At 38.1% G+C, this 14,226-nt stretch overlaps 1 protein-coding gene across 1 annotated transcript in view; it reads right to left on the bottom strand.

Moving 5' to 3' along the window:
* Nucleotides 1-14,226, bottom strand: part of CARNMT1 (carnosine N-methyltransferase 1) — a 46,763-nt gene that overhangs the window by 21,402 nt on the left and 11,135 nt on the right. Inside the window, exons 2-3 of the mRNA XM_012454199.3 lie at nt 14,022-14,217; nt 12,668-12,831 (exon numbers count right to left, since the gene is read on the bottom strand). Of these exons, the coding sequence (XP_012309622.1) occupies nt 12,668-12,831; nt 14,022-14,217 (360 nt within the window). The remainder of the gene's footprint in view (nt 1-12,667; nt 12,832-14,021; nt 14,218-14,226) is intronic.

Below are 14,226 nucleotides of genomic sequence, written 5' to 3'. Positions count from 1 at the left end.
TCCTATTTCTACTATAGTTTACATACCAAGGTTCTTCACTTTGCATCATTCACTTAATACAAGAACAGCAACTATGGCTTGCAGGCCAGTCACCTGTCATTGTAATTAAAGTTTTACTGAAACACAGCCATACCCATTCATTTAAGAATTGTTTATGGCTTCATTCCTACAACAATGGCACTGAGCAGTCTCAACAGACCACATTGCCAGAAAAGCCTGAAACATTTACTGCCTGGCACTTAAGAAAACATTTGCCAACCCCTGATCTAATACAATATCCCTGAACCTCTTTCATGCCAGTACACAGAGCTTCCTTAACTCTACTGCATAATTGTAATATAATTTATCGAAATCTCCTAATGAAAGACATTTATATTGTTCGCAATATTTCACTATCATAATGTTAAAACTAACACCCTTAGCATGAATAACTCCTTTTTTTATTTTGAAAAATTTTACTTCCCACACTACACTAATGTAGTGGCATGAATAACTTTCACATGCAGAAAATATGTGTACATCTTCCCTTAAACTGAACTTCAAGACTCAAGATATACATTTTTCCCCCCAGCATCATCAGAAGTTTTGTTTTGTTTGGAGATGGAGTCTCACTCTGTCACCCAGGATGGAGTGCAGTAGCATGATCTCGACTCACTGCAACCTCTGCCTCCAAGGTTCAAGCGATTCTCCTGCCTCAGCTTTCCAATTAGCTGGGACTACAGGCCCGTGCCACCATACCTGGCTAATATTTATATTTTTAGTAGAGATTATTTGAATTTTGACAAATAAGCCAGATTGTTTTAAGTAAGCTTTTTGCTAATTTATTCTTCCATCAGGAACATATTTATGTTTCCTCACACCTTCACTAATAGTTATCTCACTTTTAAATCTTTGCAATAAAATAAAAATGGCATCTTAATGTGGTTTTACATTTGCATTTTCTTATGAGATTGACTGTCCTGTTTGTCTTTTGGTGAACTATCATTTACAGCATTTTTCTACTGGATTGTGAATGCTGAGTGGTTTTTCTACTGTGTCATTCCTTTAGATCTGTAAGCACTTGAAATCTTGACTTAAAAGAATAGGAAACACATACCTGTCTGTGTTTGGAGAGCTTTCAGGATGAGGGAGAAATCTATCTTTAGTCTCTAAACTACCACCTGCACTATTTGGCAGTCTACAGTTCCTACATGTTCTTTTTTAAAATGGGTTCTCCTAGTTAAAAGAATCTTTTCATGAACTATAATTTACTTTCTCCATTTTCTCCTAAATGGGAAAAAAAAATGCTTCTTTAAGATGCTCAGAGTAATTTTTTCCTAACGACCAACTATAAAAAAGAAAAAACAAATTCAACCAGTCAGTAGTGCATCAGTATCTTTTTGGAGTGTGTGTGTGTGTGTATATATATATATATACATATATAAATGCAAAGATATAACAAGATTTTTTCCCCACAAACAAATCACTTCAAATTCTTCTAAGATTGAATGGGCTAATGAAATTAAGATCTAAAAAATACAGTCCAACAACTTTTAGAACTCAAAAAATGTGATTTTACATGTGAGCCCTCCTTCCAGACAGGATGCAAACTTAAGAATCTGTATTTCCTTAGCTACTATAAGCTTTACAGCACTGACTTCTTATATTTAAGTGATTAGACACTCACTTGGAAAAATAAAAAAAAAACATGATATGTGTGTTTCCTTAAGAAAAATATTTTAATGACCCCAATATAGTTAATTCTATACATTTCATTAAGTATATGATCTTCTATAGGCAGTTCAATTACAAAAGGCCTTCAGTGAAATTACACACACACACACACACACACACACACACAAACACACACACACACACACAAAGGCTAGCTGACATAAATTTGTGTTAACTCCAGTCTGAGTATAAAGACATTAAATTCCCCATGTACTTACTGTGGCATAAAAAGAGTCCTAGAAATTTATCTGAAAGACAGAAAGTTGACCAGAATTTATCTAGAATCAACTTGGATTCTGAAGGGCTATAAATAATGCCCCTTTTCTTCCTTTACCTTTTTTTTTTTTTTTGAGATGGAGTCTCACTCTGTTGCCCAGGCTGGGAGCGCAGCAGTGCAATCTCAGCTTACTGCAAACTTCACTTCCCGGGTTCAAGCGATTCTCCTACTTTAGCCTCTCAAGTAGCTGGGATTACAAGCGCACGCCACCAGGCCCAGCTAATTTTTATAGTTTTAATAGAGACAGGGTTTCACCATGTTGGCCAGTTGGTCTTGAACTACTAACCTCAAGTGATCCACCCATCTCAGCCTCCCAAAGTGCTGGGATTAAAGGCATGAGCCACCACACCTGGCCTAACACCCCTTTTCTAGGCTCTAGGGTTTACTTATTCTGGCAAAGCTATGAATTTAATATTGATGCAGCCTTTACTGTGTTTTATTAGGTTTCCTGTTTAAGGTGTTTTTTCGATAGCTCACCTTATCTACTATAAGGAAATCAATCTAAATCAAATAAGTAAAACAAATAACATAGGAAGAAATGTAACATTTCCACTGGCTCCAAGAATGGAAAAAAAGAAAAAGTGTGACAGATATTATATTTCAGTGTACTTTATTTAAAGTTTATATAAACCCATCCACTTTTATAACAATACTTTCAGGAAAGGAAACTGGGTAACTGAGGAAGAGTTATGAAGAACTGTTATGGGAAGGAGACTATATATCCCTTGAAACCTTTTAAGTTGTAAATTCTGTAAAATGCTTTACTTATTCAGAATGGTTTTAAATTTTTTTTTTAATTTTAAAAATAACCTATTAGCACCATTTAGAACTAACTCATCCTTGCCTCATCAGTCTACTTTATGTCAAGAAATAACAATAGAAAAATAACAGTAAAATAATATTATGTGTGCTAGTTCATTAATTATCTTTAACAATGGCATACGATTTTAGTGTTGCTAACATTGTTATACTAATTAAATAATGGTATCATACATGATTCCATAATTAGAGTATAAACAAAGTCATGTTTTAAGTGCCAGAAATGATGCTGACATAAACATTTCACATTCAGCCTTCAACATTCACTGAAACTTTGGAACATTACTTTTTTTTTTTTTCCCTGACCAGAGATTCAGTTCACAGCCAAAACTTTGGTACATTTCTATTAAAAGTCCTAGCAATTAAAACTTACAGATATTTCAGCAACAGATATTTTGAATCTTGAGATATACCTGCACTTTACAGAAAGTATTAAACTAGTATCTATTACTTGACAAAGGAGGGCACTGATTATATCAATTGAGAGAGAATACCAACTAGAAACTTGAAGAATGTATCTTTTTGGAAACAACAATGTTTATTAAAAAGATCATTTACCATGACCAAATGGAATTTATCCCAGGAATGCAAGGGTGGTTCAACATAAGAAAATCAATTGATGAAATATATCACATTAATGGAATGAAGAAAAAACATATATATCAACTCAATTGATGCAAAAAAGATACATGACAAAATCCAGCACTCTTTAATCAGAAAAACCTTTAGAAACCTTAAGAAAATTTGGCTGGGCGCAATGGCTCATACCTGTAGTCCCAGCACTAGGAGGCCAAGGTGGGCGGATCACTTGAGGTCAAGAGTAGGAGATCAGCTTGACCAACACAATGAAACCGCGTCTCTACTAAAAATACAAAAATTAGCCAGATATGGTGGTGAGTGCCTGTAATCCCAGCTACTTGGCAGGCTGAGGCTGCAGTGAGCTGAGATCGTGCCACTGCACTCCAACCTGGGTGACAGAGCGAGACCCTGTCTCAAAACAAACAAACAAACAAACAAAATAAACCAAAAAACAAAAACCTAAGAAAATTCTTCAACATGATAAAGGGTGTTTATGAAAGTCCCACAACTACTCAATGGTGAAAAGACTGAAAGCTTTCTCCCTAAGAACAGAAAAAAAGAAACAAAGGAACAAAAGGCATTGAAATAGAAAAGGAAAAGGTAAGAACTCTCTCTTTTTCCATGTGAGCCACAAAATATCCATAAGAAAGCTAATAGAGCTAATAAAGCAAGATTACAGGGGAAAAGATCAACACATAAAAATCAGTTGTGTTTCTACTACGTCAGCAATAAAAATTCTGAAGGGGAAATTAAGAAAGCAATTCCATTTATAATAGTATCTAACATAGGGATGTCCCATTGCCAAACTGGAAGAATTGTCTTGGGCCTCACATAAAATAACACTAATGATAGCTAATGAACTTAAAAAAAAAAAAAAGACAAAGAAAACACCTCATAATGTTTTAAGATAGTTTATGAATTGTGTTGGGCCACATTCAAAGCTGTCCTGGGCCACATGCAACCCACTGGACGCTGGTTGAACAAGCTTGATTTAAAAGAATTAAATACATACAAATATATCTAACCAAGGCAAAAGACCTATACACTGAAAAGTACAAAACACCGCTGAAAGAAATTAAAGATCTAAATAAATGGAAAGACGTCCTGTGGTAATGCGTAAGATTTCACATTGTCAAGACCCCAGTACTACCCAAAGCAATCTATTTATTCAGCACAATCCTTAATCAAAAGTCCAACAGCATTTTCTAAAGAAATGAAAAAACCTGAAATTCACAAGAATTACAAGAGGCCCCCAAAATAATCTTGAAAAAAAACAAAGGAGGACTCACACTTCCTGACTTTGAAATTTATAAAACCACAGCAATTACAATAGTATGTTATGGCATAAAGACAAAAACACAGACCAATGAAACCTTCTGTTTAGAGAATATAGAGTCCAGGAAAAAAAACCATATAAACGGTCCACTAATTTTCAACAAGTCTACCAAGACCATTCAATGGGGGAAATGACAGTCTTTTTTTAACAAATGTGCTGGCAAAACTGGATATCCACATGCAAAATGAAGTTGGATTCTTACCTTATATCACATATGAAAATCAACTCAAAATGGATCAAAGACCTAACTTGAGAATTAAAACTATAAAAACTAATAGTTTATTTTTTAATTTTTTTTTTAACTTAGAGATGAGACTTTGCAATGTTGCCCAGGCTGGAGTGCAGTGGCTATTAGAGGTGCAATCACAGCACACAAGCACACTACAGCCCTGAACTCCTGGGCTTAAGCAATCCTCCTCCCTCAGCCTCCTGAGTAGCTGGGACTACTGGTGTTTGCTACCATGCCCAGCCCAAATTGTTTTTTTTTTCCCGGTATAACCATACCAAGTATTTCTTAATGTTGCAAAGATATTCCTATTACACTAATGCAGGAAAAATGCACAAAAGGTGAGATGCATATGAAACTTCAGAAATATTTCATTTCACTTCCTAAAAAGCAACAATATTCCTACATTGCCATATTTCTAGATGCAAGGCTTATGGACAAATAAGTGATTATTAAAAGCAGTTAATATAAGCAACTATATTAGAAATTAAAATCACTTAATGATTCAGTCATGACCACCCCTCCCCTGACCCCCCAGCCAACTAGTGGCCTGACGGATTAAGGAGAAAGATTTTTTTTCTGGTTGTTAATGTTACTTTATTGTCTACTATTCCTTTACATACAATATCTGGCATTCAATAAAAAAAAAAAAAAAGAAACATGCAAAGCAGCAAGAAAATGTGGAACTCATTGTTATGAGGAAGCCTTCAAGAGAACAGTCACACAAACAGAATATATGAATCTTTAGGTAGGGATTTTAAAATAACCACAAAAAGTACGTTAAATCATCTAGTGCAAAAGGTAGATCATGTATACAAAGAGATAAAGAATTTCAGTACAGAGAGAGTGTATGTGTATGGGTGTGGATGTATATGGAAGTGCTAGAAATTTTTAAAAATCAGAAATCAGTATGAGAGATAAATAACTTCTTTTTTTGAGACGGAGTTTCGCTCTTATTGCCCAGGCTAGAGTGCAATGGTGCAATCTCAGCTTACTGTAACCTCTGCCTCCTGGGTTCAAGCAATTCTCCTGCCTCAGCCTCCCAAGTAGCTGGGATTACAGGCGCCCACCACCATGCCCAGCTAATTTTTTGTATTTTTAGTAGAGATGGGGTTCACCATGTTGGCTAGGCTAGTCTCAAACTCCTGGCCTCAAGTGATTCACCCACCTCAGCCTCCCAAAGTGCTGGGATTACAGGTGTGAGCCACCACATCAGATCAATAATTCTTTCAAAGGACTTATCAGCAGATTAGCATAATAAAGAATCAGTGAAGTTGAAGTTAGGTTAATAGAAATGATCCAAACTATATTATAAAGGGCTGGGAGAAGGAGTGTGTGGATAGAGTCAAGTGAAACCTAAGAGATGATATGAAACGGTTTAATACTTAATATACATGTAACTGGAGTATCAGAAGAGAAAGAGAGAAAATGATAGAGAAATAATGTGAAGAGACAATAGCAAAGAATTTCTGAATTGATGATATAGATCTACCTACACCTCAAGACGTTAGCAAATCCCAAGCAGGATAAATAAATACAAAGGAAACCACATTTAAGACAATTCACAGTCACACTGCTAAATAATAAAGGTGGGGAGCAGGGTGGGGAGAATTCGGAGTAACTGCTTAACACAGGTTTTATTCTGGGTTGATGAAATGTTTTGGATCTACACAGTGGCGGTAGATATACAATACTGTGAAAGTACTGAATGCCACTGAATTGTTTAAAATGATTACTTTTATGCAATTCACCTCAATAAAAAAACTGAGGGAGCCGGGCACAGTGGCTCACACTTGTAATCCCAACATTTTGGGAGGCCAAGGCAGGCAGATCACGAGGTGAGGAATTCGAGACCAGCCTGGCCAACATAGTGAAACCCTGTCTCTACTAAAAATACAAAAATTAGCCGGGCATGGTGGTGGGTGCCTATAGTCCCAGCTACTGAGGAGGCTGAGGCAGGAGAATTGCTTGGAGGCAATTCTCCCAGGAGGCAGAGGTTGCAGTGAGCCGAGATCACGCCATTGCACTCCAGGCTGGGTGAAAGAGCGAGCCTCCGTCTCAAAAAACAAACCACCACGACCAACAACAAAAACAACTGAGAGAAAAAGATATATAATTCTCAAAATAAAAACATGTAACATGACCCTTTAACATATAAAGATGTTCAATTTCAGTCGGGCGCGGTGGCTCACGCCTGTAATCCCAACACTTTGGGAGGCCGAGGCGGGTGGATCACGAGGTCAAGAGATCGAGACCATCCTGGTCAACATGGTGAAACCCCGTCTCTACTAAAAATACAAAAAATTAGCTGGGCATGGTGGCGCGTGCCTGTAATCCCAGCTACTCAAGAGGCTGAGGCAGGAGAATTGCCTGAACCCAGGAGGCGGAGGTTGTGGTGAGCCGAGATCGCGCCATTGCACTCCAGCCTGGGTAACAAAGCGAAACTCTGTGTCAAATAAAAAAAAAAAAAAAAAAAAAAAAAAGATGTTCAATTTCACTCATCATAAGAGAAATGCAAATTAAGACTATGCCAACATACAATTTCCTATCCATCAGATTGGCAAAAGGTCAAAAGCTTAAAAATACAGTATTTGTCATCGGCCAGGCGCAGTGGCTCACACCTGTAATCCCAGCACTTTGGGAGGCCGAGGTGGGTGGATTACCTGAGGTCTGGGAGTTCAAGACTAGCCTGGCTAACAAAGTGAAACCCCATCTCTATTAAAAAAAAATACAGTATTTGTCAGGGCTGTACATAAACAGGCACTTTCATACATTGCCAGTGGACAGACAAAACAGTATAACCCTTATAGAAGAATACAGTAATGACTGTGGCAGACAGACCCTGTAGTGGTCCTCCCAGGCTCCCTACCTCCTGGTCTCCATGTCTTGCTTTTAACCAACAGAATATGGCAAAGGTGATATATCCCTCCTATGATTGTCATTATTATTATCACTTTGAGACAGGGTCTTGCTGTTTCCCAGGCTAGAATGAGGTTATATGAGGGCTCAAGGCATTCACCTCCAGAGTAGCTGGGGACTATACAGGTGCATGGCACCTCACCTGGCTAATTTTAAAATTTTTAGTAGAGATGAGGTCTCACTATGTTGCCCAAGCTGGTCTTGAATTCCTGGCCTCAAGTGATTCTCCCACTTTGGTCTCTCAAAGTGCTAGGATTACAGACACGAGCCTTGACACCTAGCTCTATGACTGTGCAACACTATATGATGGTTGACAGCTTGCTTGATCTAGACACCCCTCCTTGCTGGCTTGATGAAGTGGTCCTTTTGGGAAAGACAAGGAACTGTGGGTTGCCTCTAGGAGATGAGGCAGGTTTCCAGCTGGCAGCCAGAAAGCAGCTAAGACCCTCAGTCCTACAGCCACAATGAAAAGAATTCTGCCTCAGTAATGCAACTGCAATTAAACAAAATGAAACATGAGTGACAGATTCTTCCCCAGTCAAGCCTCCAGGTGAAAACACAGCCCAGCAGACACCTAGAATGCTGCCTTGTAAGCTCCTACACAGAAGAACCAGTTAGGCCACGCCCAGACTCCTGACCCATAGAAACTGTGAAATCAATGTGTTATGAAGCAATCCCACTTTTAATACATCCTTGACCATTTGAGATGTGATTGAATATCACTGTGGGTCAGTTAAGGGCCCAGGTACTGAAGGTCGAGGTTTTTTTTGTTGTTGTTGTTTTTTAAGACAGTCTTGCTCTATTGGCCAGGCTGGAGTGCAGCTCACTGCAATCTCTGCCTCCCAGGTTCAAGCAATACTCCTGCCTCAGACTCCCGAGTAGCTAGGATTACAGGTATGTACCACCATGTCCAGCTAATTTTTGTATTTTTAGTAGAGACAGGGTTCCGCCATCTTAGCCAGGCTGGTCTTGAACTCTTGACTTCACTGCACCTGACTAGCTCTTCCAAGTTTTAACAATTTTTTAAAAAATAAGAGCTTTGTTTTTCTTTAAAATGATCCATGCCCAAATCCAGAACCATGGTGACAGTGGAGTTTGCATGGCATTGTCCAAGTTGTTACACTGTTTTTAAAAAAATCTTATCTGCATGTATTGTTAAATCAGGTATCATGAGATCTATTTATCAGAACCATGAAGATAAATTCTTCAGAGCTGTTTCTACTGATATTTATTTTCCTCAAAACTTGGCAGACTGTGGGGGAAAGAGTCCTGAAATTTTTTGTCTTTGATATTAGCTCCAATTCTCATAAGTACATACAGGCCCTATAACTGCAGCAGAAAAATGCATGATGGAAAACTTCCATAACCCATGCACTAAGACCTGAAAAATCATCCTTACTGGGTATAATTTATTATAATGCAGTTAAGCACCAACTGATATTTCTCACCATGGGACTGGTCAGGAACTGCTGCAAAGAAAAATAAACAGATCCTTCTGCATTATTTACATTCTAATGTTTGGTACGGGGAAATCAGGATAAATTAGTTCTGAGGTTATAATATGGATTTTTTAAAAGATTATCAAATAATTTTTAAATAAAAATTAAAGTTGCCAACGTGGTGGCTCAAGCCTGTAATCCCAGCACTTTGGGAGGCCGAGGCGGGTGGATCACGAGGTCAAGAGATCGAGACCTTCCTGGTCAACATGGAGAAACCCCGTCTCTACTAAAAATACAAAAAATTAGCTGGGTAATTTTTTTACCACGCAGGTGGCACATGCCTGTAATCCCAGCTACTCAGGAGGCTGAGGCAGGAGAATTGCCTGAACCAAGGAGGCGGAGGTTGCGGTGAGCCGAGATCGCGCCATTGCACTCCAGCCTGGGTAACAAGAGTGAAACTCCGTCTCAAAAAAAAAAAAAAAATTAAAGTTATACCTCTATTAATATAAAATACATATGCATAAAGTTATTAATTTTAGCATTATGTATAATTGCTAGATACTGCCAACTACCTAAATAGCCTAATGTAGGAGAAAGTTAGTTGAATAAACTATGATACATCCAAATAACAGAGTAATCTGCAGCTGGAAAAAGAAATGACTGAAGATGTCTATGAACTGATAGTCTAGCTATTTCCAGGATACAGCAAGTGAAAAAAACAAGGTACAGAATAAATGTATGCTATATTACCTTTTGTGGATAACCAAAGAGGGTAATTAAAAAGAAAAAAAGAGGCCAGGCACGGTGGCTTAAGCCTGTAATCCCAACATTTTGGGAGGCAGAGGCAGGAGGATCACTTGAGGCCAGAAGTTCAAGACCAGCCTGTTGAACATAGCAAGACCCTGGTCTCCACAAAAAATAAAAAATTAGCTGGGAGGCTGAGGTGGGAGGAATATTTGAGCCCAGGGGTTCAAGACTACAATGAGCTATGATAACAACACTGCACTGCAGCCTGGATGACAGACAAACACTTTGTGTCCCCCCTCAACAAAAGAGAGAGAGACAGAGAAAGAGAAAAAAACACATCTACTTACTTTAAAAAAAACACGAAGAAAAAAAGGATGAATAAACAAGATGCCAATGATACTGATTATCCACATGGGGTACAGAACAACAGGAGGGAATGAAACACTGGGGCTGGGGATTGAAGGGAGAGCTAATTTGGGTAAACTGCAAAAAATAAATTCACTATACATCCTTAGTCTAGGGGGAAAAAACCACTATTAGCAAATCCTGAACTCCTTTTGATAGGTTTCTTTTTCACAGAGATATGGATGAAGCAACTGTGAAGCTATTTTGTGTGTATTGTAGACACTGCGAATGAATAAATGTACTGATGTTGTTGGAAGCACGGTAAACAGACACAGAGAAGAGGGAAAACCAAGGAGAACCCTATAGAGTTGGGATTGGAATTAAGAGTTATCAGTATGAACCATGGTAAATTATGAAACTCGAATATAGACTGTAAATTACATAACAGTATTCAGGGTTAAATTTCCTCAATGGTTTCAGACACACACATACAATACAGGGGAAAGAGGAAGGAAGGGAAGAAGGAAGAGGAAACAATAAAAGCAAATGTGGCAAAGTGTTAAAAATTGGTGAATTCAGGGGAAAAGTATAAGTGAACTCAGGGGGTCTCCGTATAATTCATGCAACTATCTGTAATTTTAAAGTTATTTCAAAATAGTTAAAAAAGAGAGGCTGGGCATGGTGGCTCACACCTGTAATCCCAGCACTTTGGGAGGCTGAGGCGAGCAGATCACTTGAGGCCAGGAGTTTGAAATCAGCCTGGCCAACATGGTCATGGAGTTTGAAATTAGCCAGGCATAGTGGTGGGTGTCTGTAATCGCACCTACTCAGGAGGCTGAAGCACAAGAATCATTTTGAGCCTGGGAGGAGGAGGTTGCAGTGAGCCGAGACAGAGCCACTGCACACCAGCCTGGGCAACACAGTGAAAAATAAAAATAATAAATAAATAAATAATAATAAAATAAAATGTCCTAACAAAAAATAAAGAGAGAGAAGAGACACATATGTATTGAAATTTCTAAAAGCATATACTCAAAGATAAAGCTGTCAATCTATAAGGAGGCAAAGAGGAGGAAAAGGAGCCTCTCTAAAAGATCCTTAAGTAAGACTGAATTCCATCCAGTAACTCTCATTAAATATATACCCCTAAATCAGGGGTACCTAACCTGGGACTAAGGGTAGGTAGATTAAATTCTATCCATCAAGAGGTCTGTGGATAGAATTCACTGAGTCTCTGAAGGGAATGGGGAAAAAATACATTTTAATTTCAGAAACTGATTTTTTTTCTTCAATTATGAATGCAGGCAACAAATAGTTTTTGGCAATACCTTTGACTTTACCTCAAAGAGAAATCACACATATTTTCACTTCACATTAGCTGAAGTTCTCAAAACAGTGTATATACCATTCAGCACTTTCATAATACAGTAACTACACTTGCAGCTAAATTGTATTTAAAGTAATACATGATTTTTAAAAAACCATGCATCACAAATTTGCTTTTTAAATATTTTGATAACTGTATTCCAAAATCACTGATTTCTTTGTAATTCTATGCACTTAAATTTATTCACTTAAAATTGTTATTCTGGGTAGGGTGCAGTGGCTCACACCTGTAATCCCAGCACTTTGGGAGGAAGAGGCAGATCACTTGAGGTCAGGAGTTCGAGACCAGCCAAAAATAAAAAATCAGCCAGGCATGGTGGCACAAGCCTGTAGTCCCAGCTATTTGTGAGTCTGAGGCATGAGAATCGCCTGAAACCAGGAGGTAGAGGTTGCAGTGAGCCATGACCACACCACTGCACTCCAGCCTGGGCAACAGAGTGAGACTGTCTCAAAACAAAAAAACAATTATTCTAAAAAGCAGACCATGGGCTTCAAGTGGTTCCAAGGCACAAAAGTAAAAAAATCTCTGCTTGCTCAGAGGTACAGATCCCTCACTTGTTTACAATTATGTCATAATAAGGAGAATTAAGTTTACAGTTTTTTGCGTTGCCATAAAGCAAATTATAAAAAGACACACATTATTGATAATTTTCAATCTAACCTTATTATTTAATTTTTAAATAATTTCCCCTAAGCACCAGCACGAAAGTTATTCAAAATAACTGCAACTTCACACAGAGCATCCAATAACAAATAAACACAGATGTGAAACATACAGGCACACAGCAACTATAACAATGAAGCAAGACTGTGAAACATCTTATCAAGAAACTCAAGTGTTTATACATCTTTTAAAACTTGGTTAAAAACAAAGTATTTACCATCTCTCTTTTGGAAAATTTTTTAAAATTTCTTTAATGATTGGCTGGTAACAGGCATCCCTTTCTGCTTTCCCAGTTTCACTCCAGTCTCTCACAAACTGTTTCAATGTGGATTTTAACTTATCCATGTCAAATGTAGATGCTGGCATAATCTTTCCATTCCCCTGTTTAAAAAACAGACATCAATTAGCTTCTGAGAGAGTCATCTATTTTTGTTACGGTTAAACAGACATGCTACTAAGGGGCTATATAGGTGGTTTAATGGATAAATCACTAGCCTCTCACCTCAACCGGGGTTCAAGTGCAGCTTGAGATCCTAAATGAAAAGAGTTTGGTGGTCTCACTGCTACCCTCAAAAGATTAAGGTCCATTAATCATAAAACCACCATATAATTAAGCAGTCTTTACTCAGGAGAGGACCAAACTGAGCTGCTATGGAGACCGAACATCCTCTCTAAGAGAGGGAAGAAAGTCCCTCCAGGTCATTGATGGGGCAGCATGGAGAGGCTCACACTGGAGTGGCCCAACTGTATCCATCCTGTGGATACAAAAAGAGGACTTCAGTTTCCATGTACTGCCAGTCCCTTGAGATTTATAAGTGAAAATAATTTCATACAATAAAAGATGAACAGCAATAGATATAAGACACTGAAAAAATACGAGTTAAGCAAGGGAAATTAATTTCTAGCTAGTAAAGTTGATTATAAAAATTTAAGTTGCTGGCTGGGCGCGGTGACTCACACCTGTAATCCCAGCACTTTGGGAGGCTGAGGCAGTTGCATCACGAGGTCAGGCGTTCAAGACCAGCCTGGCCAACATAGTGAAACCCCATCTCTACTAAAAATACAAAAACTTAGCTGGGCGTGGTGGCGGACACCTGTAATCCCAGCTACTTGGGAGGCTGAGGCAGGAGAAGCGCTTGAACCTGGGAGGCGGAGGTTGCAGTGAGCCAATATTGTGCCACTGCACTCCAGCCTGGGTGACAGAACAAGACTCCATCTCAAAAAAAAAAAAAAAAAAAAAAATTTAAGTCACTAGTTCTGTATCCCATAACAGAACACTATGTTAAAATGCATCAAAATCTTAACAATTATGTTAATATTTTACAAAGGAAAACCAAATCCAGTCTCTGGCATACTATTCTATTAAGCCTGATCAAATAACCAGCAAATCCAGTCTCTGGCATACTATTCTATTAAGCCTGATCAAATAACTGAACATTCAAGTGAAAACTTCTTGAGCAGAGCAAATAGCCTGTGCCAGATTATAAAAATGAAATCCACAAAGATTAAAAGACCTCAAAATACAGAGGCTGACTCTAAAATAAACACAAATAGAACAAACTTTCACATACATCTTCTCCATATTCTTTATTTTCAAACATATGTATGCAATCATTCACAATGGTCAGTAGTATTTCTTGATTATGATCAATGCATTTCCGGATCTTGTCCAAGTGAAGAAGAAACTGAGGAAGTAGTTTCTGTTGGTTAGCTGGAAGTGATCGAAATTGTCTTTCTGTTCGGTTCACTCGCTCATGCATACTGGTGCTAAAACAT

The sequence above is a fragment of the Aotus nancymaae genome, unplaced genomic scaffold (assembly GCF_030222135.1).
Source record: "Aotus nancymaae isolate 86718 unplaced genomic scaffold, 86718_ANA_hifiasm-v0.15.2.pri h1tg000041l, whole genome shotgun sequence".
NCBI lineage: Eukaryota > Metazoa > Chordata > Mammalia > Primates > Aotidae > Aotus > Aotus nancymaae.
This window is presented reverse-complemented; position numbering and strand designations above follow the sequence as displayed.